This window comes from Carcharodon carcharias, chromosome 20 (genome assembly GCF_017639515.1).
Source record: "Carcharodon carcharias isolate sCarCar2 chromosome 20, sCarCar2.pri, whole genome shotgun sequence".
NCBI lineage: Eukaryota > Metazoa > Chordata > Chondrichthyes > Lamniformes > Lamnidae > Carcharodon > Carcharodon carcharias.
In genome coordinates this window covers 5,752,660-5,769,743 of record NC_054486.1, presented here as the reverse complement: position 1 = coordinate 5,769,743, position 17,084 = coordinate 5,752,660, and the positions used below count along the sequence as shown (strand labels likewise).

At 38.5% G+C, this 17,084-nt stretch overlaps 1 protein-coding gene across 3 annotated transcripts in view; it reads right to left on the bottom strand.

The window, feature by feature from the left end:
* Positions 1-16,220, bottom strand: part of LOC121292767 (RNA-binding protein Nova-1) — a 284,122-nt gene extending 267,902 nt beyond the window's left edge. For all 3 annotated transcript variants that reach the window (XM_041215134.1, XM_041215132.1, XM_041215133.1), the window contains exons 1-2: positions 16,022-16,220; positions 14,514-14,657 (exon numbers count right to left, since the gene is read on the bottom strand). In XM_041215134.1, coding sequence (XP_041071068.1) covers positions 14,514-14,657; positions 16,022-16,157 — 280 coding nt within the window. In that variant the 5' untranslated portion in view covers positions 16,158-16,220. The remainder of the gene's footprint in view (positions 1-14,513; positions 14,658-16,021) is intronic.
* Positions 16,221-17,084: the final 864 nt, after the last annotated feature.

Sequence of the window (17,084 nt, the reverse complement as noted above, 5' to 3'; positions counted from 1 at the left end):
GGAAAGCTCCCTGAGGCACAGAGCTGCCTCAGGGAGATGAAGATTTTACAAAATAAAAATAAAAGAATTTTAAATTGTTAAAAAAAACATGGCCCTTCAGGTGACTCTGTCAACGTGGACAGGGACATGTTATTAATGAAATGTTTAAATTTTTAGTTAATTTTTTAATAGCTATTGGAAACCTCATCCCGCCCATGGATGAGGTTTCCGAAAAAATCCAAAGGCCGCTTGGCCTTTTTGCCTGCCTGCCATCCAAAATATCATGCGAGTGCGCGATGACATCAGGACGCTTGCCCAACGTCTTCGCGCATCATTTTACGCTGGATCAGGTCAGGTGCGCGCTCACCCAGCGAGCTAAAAATTCTAGCCATTGTTTCTATTCAGATAATCATCTAATGCCATCTTGAATGCCTCGATTGAACCTGCCTCCATCATTTCTCCAGGCACTGCATTCCAGACCCAAACCATTCGCTGTACACATCGCATTTGCTTCTTTTGCAAATTACTTTAAATCTCTGCCATCTCCTTGTTGACCCTTTTATAAGCAGGAACAGTTTCTCCCTATCTACTCTGTCCAGCATCCCCATGATTTTGAACACCTCCATCAAATCTCCTCTTAGCCTTCTCCCCTCCAAGGAGAATAGTCCCCATTTCTCCAATATATCTTCATAACTGAAGTTTCTCATTCCTGGAAACCTTTTTGTAAACCTCTTTTGCACTCTCTCCAATGCGTTCACATCCTTCTTAAAGTGTGACACCCAGAACTGTACACAATACTTTAGCTAAGGTCTAACTAGTGCCCTATAAAAGTTTAGCATAGCCACCTTGCTCTTGTACTCTATGTCTCTATTATTAAAGCCTAGGATACTGTATGTTTTATTAACTGCTCTCTCCTCATATCTTGCCACTTTTAATGACTTATGCACATATACACCCAGGTCCCTCTGCTCTTGCGCACCCTTTGCAGTTGTACCTCTTATTTTATATTGTTTCTTCATGTTCTCTCTGCCAAAATGAATCACCTCACACTTCTCTGAATTAAACATCATTTGCTACCTATCTGCCCACTCAACCAACTGGTTTATGTTCTTTCGAAGTTCTACACTGTCCTCCTCACAGTTTATAATGCTTCCAAGTTTTGTATCATCTACAAATTTTGAAATTGTCCCCTGCACACCAAGATCTAGATCATTAGTATATATTAGAAAAAGCAAGGGTCCCAATACTGACCCCTGGGGAACTCCACTACAAACCTTCCTCTAGCCCGAAATATATCCATTAACAATTACTCACTGTTTCCTATTACTCAGCCAATTTTGTATCACATTGCTAATGTCCCTTTTATTCCATGAGCTATAACTTTCCTCACAAATCTGTTGTGCGGCACTGTATTGAATGCCTTATTAATGACTTAGATAATGCAACAGAGAACCAAATCTGCCAAAGACACAGCGATCGGGGTGCAGTGTAGACTCAAATATAACATTACAAAAGGGATTGATGAAGTAAGCGGGCAAATTTGTAACAGGTGCAATTCAACACTGGCAAAGTGTAAAGTAATGAACTCTGGATCAGAAAAGACAGATCCGGGTGTTTTTTCAATGGTTAAATAAAAAGTAATAGTAGTGATCCAAAGAGATTAAGGAGTCGCTAAAACATAATCTGATACAAAAAAAATCAAAAAAGCTAATGGAATGTATGCCTTTACTTATAAAGAACTAGAATATAAATGGGAGAAGTTTTCTTACAACTAATACAAAGCCCTGGTTAGACCACATCTAGAGTACTTTGTGCAATTCTGGCCATAGCATTTAGAAAAGAGATAATGACCTTGGAAGGGGTACAGCACAAAGTCCCCAGAATGTTGCCAGGGCTTCAAGGTTTAGACTTTAACGAGAGATGATATTAAATAGGTTTGTATTGCCTGGAATATTAAAGGCTAACAGGCAATTTGCTTGAGATTTTAAGGATTTTGCAAATAATTGCTAGGGTAGATAGAGAGAAATGTTTTCCATCCAACAGGGACCAAGGGAACATAGCCTTGAAATCAGAGCTAGGTGATTCAGGACAGAAATCAGAAACACCTTTTCCCACAAAGGACAGAAGTCTGCAACTCTCCCTGACAAAATACAGTAGATTCTAGAGTTAACGTTTTGAGAGTGTAAGACTCTTCTTCAGAGCTAAAGAGAAGCAAAAATGTGATGAAATTTATACTGTTTAAGGCGGGTTGGAGCAGGTGAAGCTGGATAGAAGGCCAGTGATAGGTGGAGGCAAAGGAGAGGTTGACAAAGATGTTATAAACAAAAGGATGTTTCATCCATTTATTCAGTTTTATTTTTATCCACTTATTGTTAATAATTTTCATTTTTATTAATTTATTTGTGGTTTTATCCCCACTTTTTATCCTATTTTCAATCTTTTTCCCCACTACCGTCCCCTCCCCCCACCCCACCCCACCCCCACAAGGGCCTCTGTTACTTGTTCATGTTGTTCTTTCCAGAGTGCTTACCCTTGTCCTGCTATTATCACATTCTGCTTTCTGGCCTTAATGCCACTATCAGCACCTCCTTTAGCCAGAACCACTACCATTAACACCCTTTGTCCTTTTATTCATGACATCTTTGTCAATCTCTCCTTTGCCCCCACCTATCGCTGGCCTTCTATCCAGCTTCACCTGCTCCAACCCCCTTAAACAGTATAAATTTCATCGCATTTTTACTTCCCTTTAGCTCTGAAGAAGAGTCATATGGACTTGAAATGTTAACTCTGTTTCTCTCCCCACAGGTGCTGAGTTTTTCCAGTATTTTCTGTTTCTGCTTCAGGTTTCCAGCATCCACTATATTTTGCTTTTATGCAGCAGATTCTAGTTCAATTAATACTTTTTAACCTGAGATCAATAATAGTTTTGCTAGCTATGGGTAAGAAGGGATTTGCAGCCAATGCTGGAGCTAGGATACAAATCAGCCATGATCTCATTCAATACAAGGACAAGCTCAAAAGGCTGTTCCTATATTCCTAAAACAAACCTAAAGGAATCTTGTTCTTGTCATTGATTACAGTAGAAACAGAAAATATTCTCTGCATGAAGAAGGAAGAAAACAAAAAGACAAATTATATGCCTTTACAATGCAAAATACCTAAATATTGATGATAATATTTAATTAAATCCAGCTCCAGCTTTCAATTCAAACAGAAAATTGCTAAAGCAATTAGCAAGTTGAGGAGAACATATCACATCCTCTCGCCTATAAGGGATTCCAAAACATTAAACAAAACAAATTTTTCATTATGCTGTTTGAAGAAAAATATTGGCCAGGACACAGGAGGAACTCCATTCTCTTTATTCAAATAGTGCCACATGATCTTCAAAACCCCAGAACGGACAGGGCTCAGTCTAGTGTCTAAAGACAACACCTCCAAGACTGCAACAGTCGGTCAGTACTGCACTAACTTCAACTCACATAGCTAGGACTGCAGCTATTCATTATTTTGGTACACCAATTCTCAGTTGATTGAAGTAGCTATTATATAGTCAACTGCAAAAAACAATCATAAAAATAGTTTTCCACTTGAAAATGAAATTTTATATGACAGATGTTACCGAAAGGATGTCTTGTTCAGAACGCTTGGACAGTTTTTAAGAAAGAAAAAAAAGCTATAAACGTACATCACTGTCAGCCAATAACTTTAAGACCAAAATCACATTTACCTTTTCTATTTTACAACAATTATGTACATTAGGCCAGCTCTGTGGAGCAATGTCTGTATCATCAGGTCAAGTGTGACACCTGCTTTATGTCTATAGCATTTGGCATTATGACAATTGAGTTAGCATTCCAATTTTAATTATTTCATTATTAAACACAGCCTTAAAATGGTACAATTGTTTCTTATATAGTTCCATTTTGTAATACATTAGTTACATATTTGTATAGATATATCCTGATAAGATCACATTTGAAACAATTAACAAATACAAAAACATACTTCTTAATAACAATAAAAAGTGTCACTGAGAAAGGAGGCTACTTGGTCCGTGCTGATGTAAAACAGCAGATGGCCACTGAATAGTGAAGGTCAACACACCGATTTAATGATTCACTGTACCAGATTTTAGCATGGTCATTAAAAAGTGGGGAAAATGTGAGCCACCATGTGGCAAGGCACTTCTCATCCTTCCTTATAAGGGCAGTATCAAAATGTGCCCATGAAATAACAAAAATCATGTTTACAAGGGATGCTAATAACAAGAGAAAGAAGCTGGTGGGGGTGGGGGAGGAGGGTGGTGTTAGTTACTGTGTTAAATAGCCTTGGTTAAAAATGGTTAATAACATTTTGAAGTCCTTGAAGTTCATTGATTACAGTATTACTGTTCGCTTAACTAGATGGAGTTTTGTCAGCCATCTGGGTGAAAACTTCCAAGCCAACAGTGTTCGGCTACATCATATTGATGGGATCAGTAAGCCCAATAGCGTTCATTAGGACAAGCACATTTTGGAGTGCCTGGAGTAAAAGCATATTTTGCTTCCAAGGTTGCCTGCTTTCCAATCTGCCTACAATATCTGTAGTAAGTCCTGACTGTCCTGCAGCTCTGTCTTCAGAGGGAATACCGTGTGATCATATCAGCAACTCTAAGCAGGAAACATCATCTTCTTTGAAACACAATTCTTTATGAACTTGGAACAGCACTTTGTTCTCACTTAAGGAGAAATCCATACTTAATTTAGTTGGATTCCAGGCAGAAAGCAAAGACCAAAACAAAATATAAAATGCATCCTGAGAACACACAGTATAATGAAGGGGGCCACTGTAATGACCAGTTCTGCCAATATACTGTAAGTAATAAGTGGTGATAAATAGTTAAGGGAATTGTTGCCTTATATACAAACAGCAATTTTGAAATATCATGTTAATTACATTTCAATATCAAAAAAAATTCCACCTTCAAAACACCAGCTGGAGTGCATTTTCAGCTCAGCTGTTTGTTTTTATATTTCACCAGCTAAATAATTTTATGGGCTTTTATCCCATTAGAAATCTGATAAGTCACAAATAGTGCAAGCATTAATCTTTGTAACACGACTCTCCACACAGCATTTTTTTCCGGTGGCTGTGAATTTAGCTCTTTTCTCACAATCACAAGGCTACTATAGGCCCAGTATGAACAGAGAACATGTAGTGTGTATTTGTGTGTGTGCGCTTTACCATGACACCATAGCTTCTAAGGGTCAGATTAATTAAGCTCACCAGCAGCTGCAGTGCAATGTGAGAAGCACACTGCCATATTTCCCACCAGTCCTGCCCAATTACCTGTGGCATTCCAGTACTGGACAACTGACATCTAGCACACGGCTCACAAGACTGCATTCCCTCTAGTCTCCTGATGAATTTTAAAACAAAATTCTCAATCCTTTGAAAGAACTAAAGAACCCTGCACCTGCTGCAGTGAGCAATGACGAGTCCCAGTGAGAGGTTTGTCAGTCAGATCTCTGCAGATGCTGCTCTACTTTATATCAGAATCGCCTCCAAAGATGGAAATGAGATGACAATCTCATACTCAGACCTCGAAAGTCATTTCTATTTCTAAAAGATGTGGCTTGACAGACCTACAACAGTTAAGCATGTATCCTGGCTTGTTTCCAGTGTAAGCAGCTGCAACTTAACATTGTGGTCAATAATAACAAAGAAAGAGGTTCCCACATCTCTATCCCCAGCAGAATAGGAGAGTGGGTACTGCTTATCATTTTCAACAATTTACAGCTACAGTTCCTCAGTTGCCTGGTAATTTTAAAACAAAGTTTCCAACTACTGAGAAAGGGGAAGAAAGTGAGAAGTAGGACTGAGAAGTGTGTTGAATTGGATACTTGCCTTTCACCTCAGAGACACGAGTTTGAATCCATCTCATCCTGGCAAGAGGGAAGTCTCCTCCTTTAACTAGGCAAGACCAGCTGGTGGTACACATGGACCCATGGCACTTCAGCACAAATTATCAATTCCACTCAGTGAGCACAGAATGTCTGCCTTAGTAAATGGAAAAAACACATGGTATTCTTCCAAGGACAAGAACGTCCAGTGAGAGCTTGCATCTTATTGTGTTATACATGACCTAGGAGTGCTTGATGCTAACCTGAGTGCTCGATGCTAACCTGAGTGCTCAAATACAAAATGTTCCATTCTATAGAAACGGTAGGCCATTACAATGTTATGTCGACTTGATAATTTCACTAAATCCAAAAAAAAAAATTCTGTGGTGGGGGGTGGGGGGGGTGGGTGGGGGTCGCTGGTGGTGGGGGGAAGCTTTCCGAATGTAGAATGTACACATTTTTTCCTAGTAGTTATCACTGGAAATTATTCCTCAATAAACTCTCAGGAACCATAGTCAACAATTAACCTTTAATGTGATAATCAGTTATTAGGTCTAGAGCTCACTGATATCCGACAACAACTACACAGAATCAGAACCAAAGCTCAAGTTGTCCTCACCCCAAATAAAGATCACAGTGTTACAATTATTACAAATACAAACTGGAACAATTTCAAGGCTGCAACATAATCTTGGGGTTGTGATGATAGCTGTATCCACTGTGCTATGTAAAATATGGAGTGAATAACCCCTTTGTAACAACTGCAGACCAAAATTATAAAATTATACACTGTTAAGAGGCCTACATTTAATTACATATATTTCCTTCAATCATAATAGCTTTTAATATAAACTTATTGTTTTCATTGTTTAATGATCTAAACACTACTTTGAATCAGTTAAGTCAATTTATATTTACAACTTCTCTAAACAAAATTAAAGGTAGCTACACAATCTCATCCAAGGATTCAGATTGAAATATAATCTCCACTACAATATCAGCATTCATCATAACCACGGTATATACCTGCTTCTGCATTGTAATCGCAAACTCTCCTTTCTTTGAGTTCTGCATATAAAGCTAAATTGTGCTCTCACAGTTTGCAATGCCACACGAGGCCATCAGTTCTGTTCCTGTCTTGTAGCAGAAATTATAACCAATTATTTCTCAATAATTACTCAATTAGGATTATGCCAATTACACAAATTTGTTAATTAAAATTTGTAATCCCGTAATTTACTGTGAACGTATACACAAACACTTTCAAGTGCTGAATAGAAATACTGTAAGGGCCATCCCATGAAAGAAAATGCTTTTCATTACTGCATGCTAATTGATGTCAGCAAGTAATAATTGTCATCAGTGGGTGAACAAGATGACAACCAATTGTTGACATCACCGAGTAAGCTAACAACCTGCCAAAGCCAATGAATTTTTTTTCAGTTTTTTGAATGTATAGCATTTAGGTCAAGAGCACAATTTTTCAAAAACTTTAATTTCCAATATTTAATGGCAGTCATATCTTGGACTTAAGGGACCAGTGTCAAAAGTACCTAAACCTTGTGTTGTAATGTCTAGGTCACTATAGGCCTCAAAACACAATCACTACTACACATATACATAAAGCCATCACCTGACATACACAAAATTCAAAATGTGTGTTATTCTATACTAATGCATAGGGAGCTGACAATTTTAAAAACATTTTCAGGGGGCTCACTAATACGTGCACCCACTACTGATTTATGTGAATAAATACATGTTTCTCATGAGTCAAAAATGTAATACGCTAATGCTAGTAAATGGCTTCCTCAACAGCTATTATAAAAATGTAATTTTATGACAACTATTTTCACTCCTTTACAACAGAAGTCCAGGTTCATGGGTTGGCCCATTATATTGGAAATAGTGTAAAAATCAGTGTTCTAATTCTCCTTAACTCACTCATATGGGATTGAGATATAGATTCAACAGGACACATTAACGGTGGGCTGTATATAATAGTATTGATATTGCTTTGGAATAACTATTTATAACCACTCTTCTGAAAGTGCTACTTTTTAAAATTGGAACACAGATGCACAGAGTAATAAACTCACCTCAGTCTTTGAAGTATAGTATGTAATGCTTCAAATTGTGCCAACTGACCACTTAAATTTTTCTCATTCTTATTCATTAGCCTATAAGTCCCCGAGTCGGATTATGTGATTACATAACTTCCTAATTAAAACATAGGCAGGTACAATATCAGGATACATTTTTTTCACTAATTAATAGTTTTACTAAAAGTTCCAAAGTATTAGGAAGTTAAGCAGATTATTGGGTATTCACTTTACCAAATTATAATAACAGTTTATCAATTGACAGTTCTATTCTTTATTCTTATGGCATTAGAACACTGGCTCTTTAGCAAACATTTGAGAAGTCCTGTAACTGAATTATCTTGTTTTTTGGATGGGGGTGGGGGGGGGCGTTGGTTGGAAGGAGAGCAGAGAGAGAGAGAGAGAGAAGCAATAAAGACTAGAAAAATATGCCATTTTCGTGAAAAACATTTAGCTCAAGTCAACTTCCATTTTAAAGTGTATCATAAAATGTTATTAGTTAAGACTTTAAAAGTTAGCACTTACTTTGGGACACATTTGAAAGACAAGAAAAGGGATGTTTTGGTTTACAGAAATTCGCAATGCAATGCAACAGGAAATAGGCTTCCGACATGCCATAAATGCAATTTATTTAAAATTCACATTAAGATGGTGAACTGGATAAAAACATTGGCATAGACTAAATGTGATGAAGCTACTTTCTCATTCAACTAGTGAAGTGGCTTAAATCCTGTGTTTTATTTCTCACACGAGCTACTGCTGGAGTCACTGATCAATTCAAGTTAAAATAAAACTATCTACACTATGGATAAATAATAATTTGTGATAACACAAAACCCAAGCCATGACCAGGGCTAACAAAACAAGAAACACACAACAGTGAAGAGCCCACCACTGCCCCCAACTTCAACATTATACTGAAGAGTACTTTTCATTCAACCAAAGTCCGAATTAAAAATCACAACTGATTCCACATTCCCACACAAACGTATTTCACGCTTCAAATGATCACCCTCCCCCTGCACTCACTGCCTGCCCCTAACCATGATCACTTATCCCCTCCCAATCTCTCCCTTTGATCTCTTTTTCCAACCTGCTTCACCACTCCAAACCACACGGCACCCAATCTTATTCAGGATCTCTACCCCTATGTAACAGGAACTCACCTGCTCCTGGGCTGCACCCTCTTCTGAAGGCGCTCACCCAACAGGGAGGCAAATTTGTCAATCGGCTGGCTTTCAGTGTGGAACTTTTGACTTCCCAACCAAAGCTCCTCACCCCACTTGGAAATCTCGGTAAACATCAGAGCCATAATTTCGGTTACGACAATTTCAATATCTAAACAGCCATGGCTTGATCAATTTATTCTGGCTTAGTATTCATGCTATTACAAAATTAGAATGTTGAAAGAAATGTAATGGAATACAGTGCCATTATTTCAAAAGTACCTAATTTACTGAATTCATAATTAACATCTTGAATAGAAAATAGAAGTCAACATAAAATCCTCAATAAAAATGTTGTTTTAAATGGCAATTTTAGCCCAGTACTAAGCCACAATTCATAGCTAAATACTTAACCAAAATTATTGGAAATTCCTTCTTTTCATGCATTCTGTAACTTATATCATAAGCTATAAATTACATATTAATCAGAACTTTATCTTGTCCTATTCATTCACTATAGTTTGATTCTGAAAATTACCACTGGTCTTGGAAGATATGCTTCCAGTACACATTTGGCTAATTATTAATGTTCCCGAAAGTCCCCATAGCTGCCACATCATAATTTCCAAAAGAAAAAAAAACAATAAAAACTGGGAAATAAGAATACTGGTCCGAATTGGTCTTGTATACCTTAAAATGGAACACCAGTAAAACTGGGAAATAAGAGTACTGGTCTGAACTGTTTTTTTCCTTCTGGGTTTCACTGCATTTTTACCCCTTCTATACTCCAACTCATTGCATTAAAGCTTTGTCCTTTATTTCTAAATTTTGACACAAAAAATCCTTTGTTAATAATAAAGTAACTACTTAAATCCAACTATACCGGTCACATGACCAGCAGCTGCCCTGTAAGAATTGTCAGAGAGAGCAGCTGGCAAGTTACTATATGGCAACAAATCACTTCCCTATCCTGATTTGTGCTATAGTTTAACACTTAAATAGGCTGCAACAGCAAGAATCTTTTGTGATTTAGAAAAGTTGGCAGCCCTTTGAGAGAATTATCAAGCAGACTGGCAGTAGCATGAATAACCTTAATAAGATAAGATGTGTTCACATCAAAAATCTCTAACTGCTTTTGTTTTTCCTTAACCATCTTTTCAAATCCCACTGGTCAAATTTCAGTACAATGTTTGGACTGTCTTTATATTCTACACGTGCTATAACTTCAGTAATTCAGAGTTGTTGGGAAATGTCACCCTTTCCCCTTACAAAAAGGTGGAGAGCATTAATACCCAAGAATTTACCAACACTTTGAGCATGCGATCTTTGCATCTTTTAAAATGCTCATGTTCTGCAAGACAATATCTGTAATTTGACGATGCTGCTTTATTAGAAAGATGAATTAGAAGAATCTAAAAAGTAAAGGGCATTAATTAATTCACTACAGTTTCAGCAAATTATTTGAAAAAGTGAAATCAATCTTCCTGCAATCCTCAAAGAGAGTTCAGCATTGCATACAGCAAGTAATTTGCATAAGCAGAAAGGAGATACATTAATAAAGGATTTGGTTGTGCACAAACATTGCATGATTGTAATTTTCTGCTTCAGAACGCACAAGGAAATTACTGCAGAGCAGCAACTTTAGTTAAAAGTAATCCATAATTTTCAACTTCAAAATAGAATATTTTTGAAAAACATCTGGAAAATATTTTAGAACAGTAATACATGATGTAGTTGTTTGAAAAATAATATTTAAAATCATCAGCTACACATCTTTACTAAGTGATTATTTGACATGATGATTCAATGACTTGAAGCTAACCTATTGGAGAGAATCTGGATGTCTGGATCACACACAAACGCAGCCAGTTACCTTTCAATACAGATCCTTTTTCTCTCAGCTCATTATTTTGTTCACAATTAATGCTACATACTACAAAATAATTTTATCGACTGTCCCATTCACTAATTTAAAATCAGAACTACACCTTGAGGCTGCATATCCAAACAGAAAATAGAATAGGATCAAAACATTCTGTACTTCTTTCCAAATAAATTAAACAGACTCAGAAAGGTTATTCAAGTGTGTATATAGAATAATTACATGATTAAATTCCGGATCTTATTTTTTAAAAATAAACCATTTTTATTGCAGCATATCAAAAGAGTGATCCTGACCAAGTCAGCAAATTTTATTAAAATAAACATTATTGTTAAGGTTATATACAAATCCTTCAGGTTACTTTTATACTTCCACAGGTTCCATTATTCTATATAATTTTAAAATAATGCATCAGACAAATGTTGTGGCCAGAAGCATTATCAGTATGTCTAAGGATGACCTGGAAACTGATGAATACCTGTTAACTTGCAGTTAAGAAATGAAAAGTTTATCATATCTCATTACTCTCCAACATGCTGTGCCTACCATCTTCATATTTGAAATATGTACAGACATTTTTTTAAAAAAACATATTAATATAAATAAAGAATTAATGAACATTTATGTAAAAAGATAAACAACTTGCATTTATATTGTGCTTTTCAATATCACTGGACATCTCAAAGTGCTTAACAGCCAATGAGGTGCTTTTGAAGTGTAGTCACTGTTGTAATGTAGAAAGGACGGCAGCCAATATGCGCACAGCAAGCTCCCACAAACAGCAATGTGATAATGACCAGATAATTTGTTTTAATTCTTTCATGGGATGTGGGCATCACTGGCTAGGCATGAGTTGTTTGAGGGTAAAAAAAAAATGTAAAACTCTCCATACACAAATATACACACGCACACATACATACATATGTATATATATGCGCCGAATGGCCTCCTTCTTTGCCGTTAAAATTCTATGATTTAATATATATATATCAAATGAATGGCCATGAGATAGATTATTTCCAGTGAAAATCTCTTCAAAAGTTCTGACTGAGATCTCAGTGCTGACACTATCTACTTAAATACTTACATTAAGCAGCTCAGTAAAAGCAGGTATGGATATGCATCTTTATTACATGCTCTAACCACTAATTAAATGAAGCAGGGAGCATTCCCACTAGAATTATTATCTACAGTCTTTAATTTTGCCTTTAAAAATATGCACTAATTGCAACAAAGAGGGAAATCTAGCTTTGTGATAATAGTCACATTAAAGTATATTAAGGCTGGATCTGGTACTCACAAACAAGTCTGTATTACTTGGTGTGATGCAGTTCTTCCCCATGTAATACTGTTACAATTGTGAAATTAGAAACATTTCAATTGCTTTGTTATTTTATGTGGTATAAAACCAGAATTATCTTATATAAAAAACTCATCAGAAGAAGTCAACATTCTATATTTAACTATGGAAATATATGTGCAAGAAATGTTTCAAAAATACATATCAATTTTAATGATATAGTTAACAACCAACCAAAACATCTGTATGACTTATATTTTGCCAAATAAACCACGATAATGACAGTAGCATTTCTACCCTAAATATACTGGAGACCACTGGAAATCTTTTTATGGTTATGCTTTTCTTTTTGCATTATAACATGCAACATAGGTAGGAACATCAACCAGAAAGGTGCATGACAAAGGAGGATGCACTGGAATCCTGAAAGCTTTCGTACACCAATTATATAAAGAATGTATTATTAAATTGATTTTGTGGCATTGTTAAACATTCAAACGCTCTATTTCAGAATTCTGAAACAGAAATACTCAGGCCTCTTTTCATTCAGCAATGTAAGTCGAACCAATACCAGAGAAATAAACATTTAATTGACAGCATACTACAAAATTGGTTCAGGAGATAGCAATAGGAGGGACACTGAATTCCTCAGTGGGAGACTATTTACATGAAATCTGTGCATGAAAGCAGAATGTCATCCTTCCCAACATTTGAACATATTTACTGGGAAGTAAAGCATAAAGCAAATATTAAAATTGTTGGTTCATGTATCTGTGTCCTGAATCGTAAAGCAGGTACTTCGGTCCAAAGCACACATACAGCTGCAGGCTTTATTATTCAATCGGGAATAAACTCTGATTCACACTGGTACAAACACTGCTGCACGTGTTGCACAGACTGCTTGTGGCCGCCAGTTTGTCTTCCTGCCTGTGTACACAGTATATGTGTTTCCTAAAGGCTGGAAGGAAACTACAAGTATCTACTCTGAGGAGTTGCAGGACCTCAGTACATTCAGGAGATGGTGGTCAAATACAAATATTCCAGGTAACCACAAGGGCACAGTCATCTCCTGGAAAGTGATCGCAGGTATGAAATGGTTCTAACTGGTCAAGGACGCTAACATTATTCTCACGTTTTAATTCACGCATCAAATTCGCATAAACTTGACGGTTTCCCCACACCGTGCAACCTGTAAATCCAGACTGAAGCTCAAACCCCAGCTGTCAAAGTCGATATATACTGGATTGGGTGCACCTCGGATTTACTGCAGCCTTTTCCTTTTTTTATTCCTCAAATTTGAAAAAAAAACCCCACACACACAACTGAAAAATGAGAAGTAGTTTATCCTACAATAATCACAAATCAGGTGTAGTCAAATGAGCCCGCTCTCTTCCCGAGTGAATATTCCTGCGAAATATTCTCGGTTGGAAACATCACTCCAGCTGTCCCAGCGAGATCAGAGAATCCATTCATCTCATTGGACGCAACCCCGCTCTCTAAAGCAGCTTACTTATTCAAAAGCAATAACCTTTTTTTTGTCATCAAGCCACTGGTTTTTAATTTAGCTCGTTCCACTTCAGTCACATCGCAAAGCTGAATGAATGACAGAACTAAATAGTGCACCCAGCTCTGGCTCCTGCCAAACCCAGAGCCAGCAGCTCTGGCGATCTCATTCATCATAATTATGAGCAGACAAGATCAAATTGGTTTCAGCAAATTCCTGTCTAGGGCAAAAGTTGTTTTTTTTTTCTCACACAATGTGCGCAATAAAATCATATCACAGAAATCAACTGATAAAAGCCTTACAATATGCGATTTCTATGGATTACATATTCATGTCAAAAGCACGAACTGTTCTCATCTCCCTCCTTTACGTTTAAGCTTCTGTATTTCGGACAGGAGAGTGGAAGATGTCCACATTGAGACACAAAATTCCAACAAATCAGTCCCGCGGTTCATTATTAGTAGATGAAAAAAAAAACAAAGAAGCACATACATAATCTTCACAATCCCTACAGAGCAAGACCACAATATATTGGAAAACTGACCATGTAGGTGATAAAATTAAATACATTATTCACTCTTCCCGAACAACACCCTGAAAATGTCCTCTATACGGCATTTACAGCATCGTCTGATTATTTAAAGGAATTGTCTCCCTTTCTATCGGCCATTGAGTTTGAGCTGGCTTTCACCTACCTGGGTAGAAATCTTTGGATTTGGACAATTTGATCGTGGCACCAGTCTCTTTCTGCAGTTGGACAATGGTTTGACCTCCTTTTCCAATAATAGATCCGGCAGCATAGCTAGGTATAAGGACTTTTAAAAAATATTGGCCGTCTTCTGCAAGAGGAAAACGAATAGGTTATTGCAAGCACAGACACAAGGCAAACACAAGATTCCCACCCCACCCCCACTATTCTCTCCCCTCAAATCCCCTGTAAAACGGAATAATCCTAAATATGTCTATTTAACAATTTTGAAAAAAACGGGGAACAAGATATAGCTCCCTGGAAAAAAAATCTTTGCTCTACGCAGTACATTATTAAATTTGGATAAACTATTGGACATTATAAAAGAAACAGTTACTGTATGCCAAACGCCACTAAAATAAATGACATTTTGTGATGCAGAGGGAGAAAGAGTGCCTCTGCGTACCCATGTTTAGAAGGATTTTGAATAATGTATCAGAAGATGATGACAGTCGTGGTTTCCATGGTGATGGTGAATTTGTAATTGACCTATAAAACCGCGCTGTTTGCGTGGAGCGCAGTTAAATATCTCCACATACCGCACTATGCCAATAAATGAACGCAGTTTAACCGAGAAACAGCTCCGCAGTAGCTCCAATGGTGACTTACTGTTTATTTACTTTTAGACACAAGATACGAACATAATTAACAACTGCACGTGAATGAATCAGTGAGCCCTTTCTCGGTGTGGGGGGAAACAAAAAATGACAACCCTCTCTCCACAACTTGGTTTGGATTCTATATCTGATCCCTAACAGTGACTTGTCACAGCACAGTACACATACTCTCAGTAGAACAACAATCGCCGCTTTCTTCAGCCGGTGTTATTAGACCAGCGGTAATCACTTTAAGCTCATTAATTAAAGGATCACCTCACTTCAAGCCAATGTCAGCTTTCACTCTGGCCACAGGTAACACTGTCAGTGATATAAAAAAAACCTAAACAAGGGAGGGTGGTGGGGGGAGAGAGACGACACTATCCGAACCACCAGTGACAACCAAACAAATCGAGATTGTTGTTGACAAACAGAACATTTTCTCCAGCAACATGGCACAGTGATGGATCAAGCCAGTACCTAACAAATGCACACGCTCCTGCTAACCACAAAGACCATTAGCTACACAGCCCCTTTCCCTTCTCGTCAACCGCTTATTAAAATGCCATAAACGGTGGAAAGTGAACTCCCGCTATTCACCCCACAGTTAGATTAGAATTAGAACAGTTCTGGCCAGTTCAAATCCACCCGCCGCTCTAGCCAATGATTCCAGCCATCCAAGCACTGAAGACGAGATCGGTTATTTATTTATTTATTTATTTAAAAAAATAAAACACACAAATAATAAAAAAAAATATTTTTAATGGGTTACGAACAAAACAGACGCCATTTTCCAGGGGTTTCTATATATTTCTATATTTGTAAGCGAAGCTACAACAGAGGAAATGGTGCTACCCACCGCCAGTGTTGGTTCTCTTGGTGTTACCCGCTTCAGGGGGAGCTTCGAGCGGCCGCTTTCTGGAGTCGGGAGGATCCAGGTCTATGGGAAGCCCGGTGTGGGTCCCGTTCTGCTGAATTGGAGCTGCCGCCATCATGATGAGGATGAAGATGAGGAGAATGAGGATGTTGGGGTCGGTGTTTTGCGGTCTCTTGGAAAGATGCGCTGATAGGATTGAGAGGGAAAGGGGGGGGGGGGAAGGGGGGGGGAAAGAATAAAAAAAAAATGAAAACTGCAATGTGTCGCTGCTGTCTCTAAAGAGGGGATGGATGAAGAAAGGGGAGGGAAGGAGGGAGGGAGGGAGAGAGGGATGGTGACAGACAGACAGAGAGAGGTGTGTGTGTGTGTGTGTGTGTGTGTGTGCGGCAGTGCACGGGGATCCCGCTCCTACTCCACCGCCGCTGCTCTCATTGTGTGTGTGTGTGTGTGTGTGTGTGGTTGGGTTGGGGGGGGGGGGGGGGGGGGGGTTTAGATTTTGGGGGAGGGGTCAAAGGTCATTCGGCCCCTCCCCCTCTCTTTCTCTCTCTCTCTCTCTCTCTCTCTCACACAACCTTGTTCTGACAACCTAGCCCCACCCTCCCCGTTCTTCTGACTGACAGCGCCCATGAGCCAATAGAAGCACCCCCATGTCGTCTCCCCCCCCCAACCCCCCCCCCAACCCCCACCCCCCCCCCCCCAGGGCCCCGCCCCTCCTCACCCACCCTCCAATCAGCTCGCCTCTGGTGCGGGACATCCGCCAATGCTGTGTGTGTGTGTGTTTTTTTTGGGGGGGGGGGGGGTTGGGGGTAGAGCCTGGACAATGTCCCCATTGAGGGGAGTCTGTCTGCAGTAGGTTGTGAGATGGTTTATATGTAGCAGGCGGAACACAAACACTGAACTCTCCCGGCTTGACAGCATTCACTTCATTACCCTGTGTTTAATCCGCTTCTGATAGTGACTGTGGTCGCTCCCAGGCCCTCTTGTCTGTCTGTGTGTGTGTGTGTGTGTGTGTACTCACTCCCGGACTGCCTGCCCTGAATGTCAG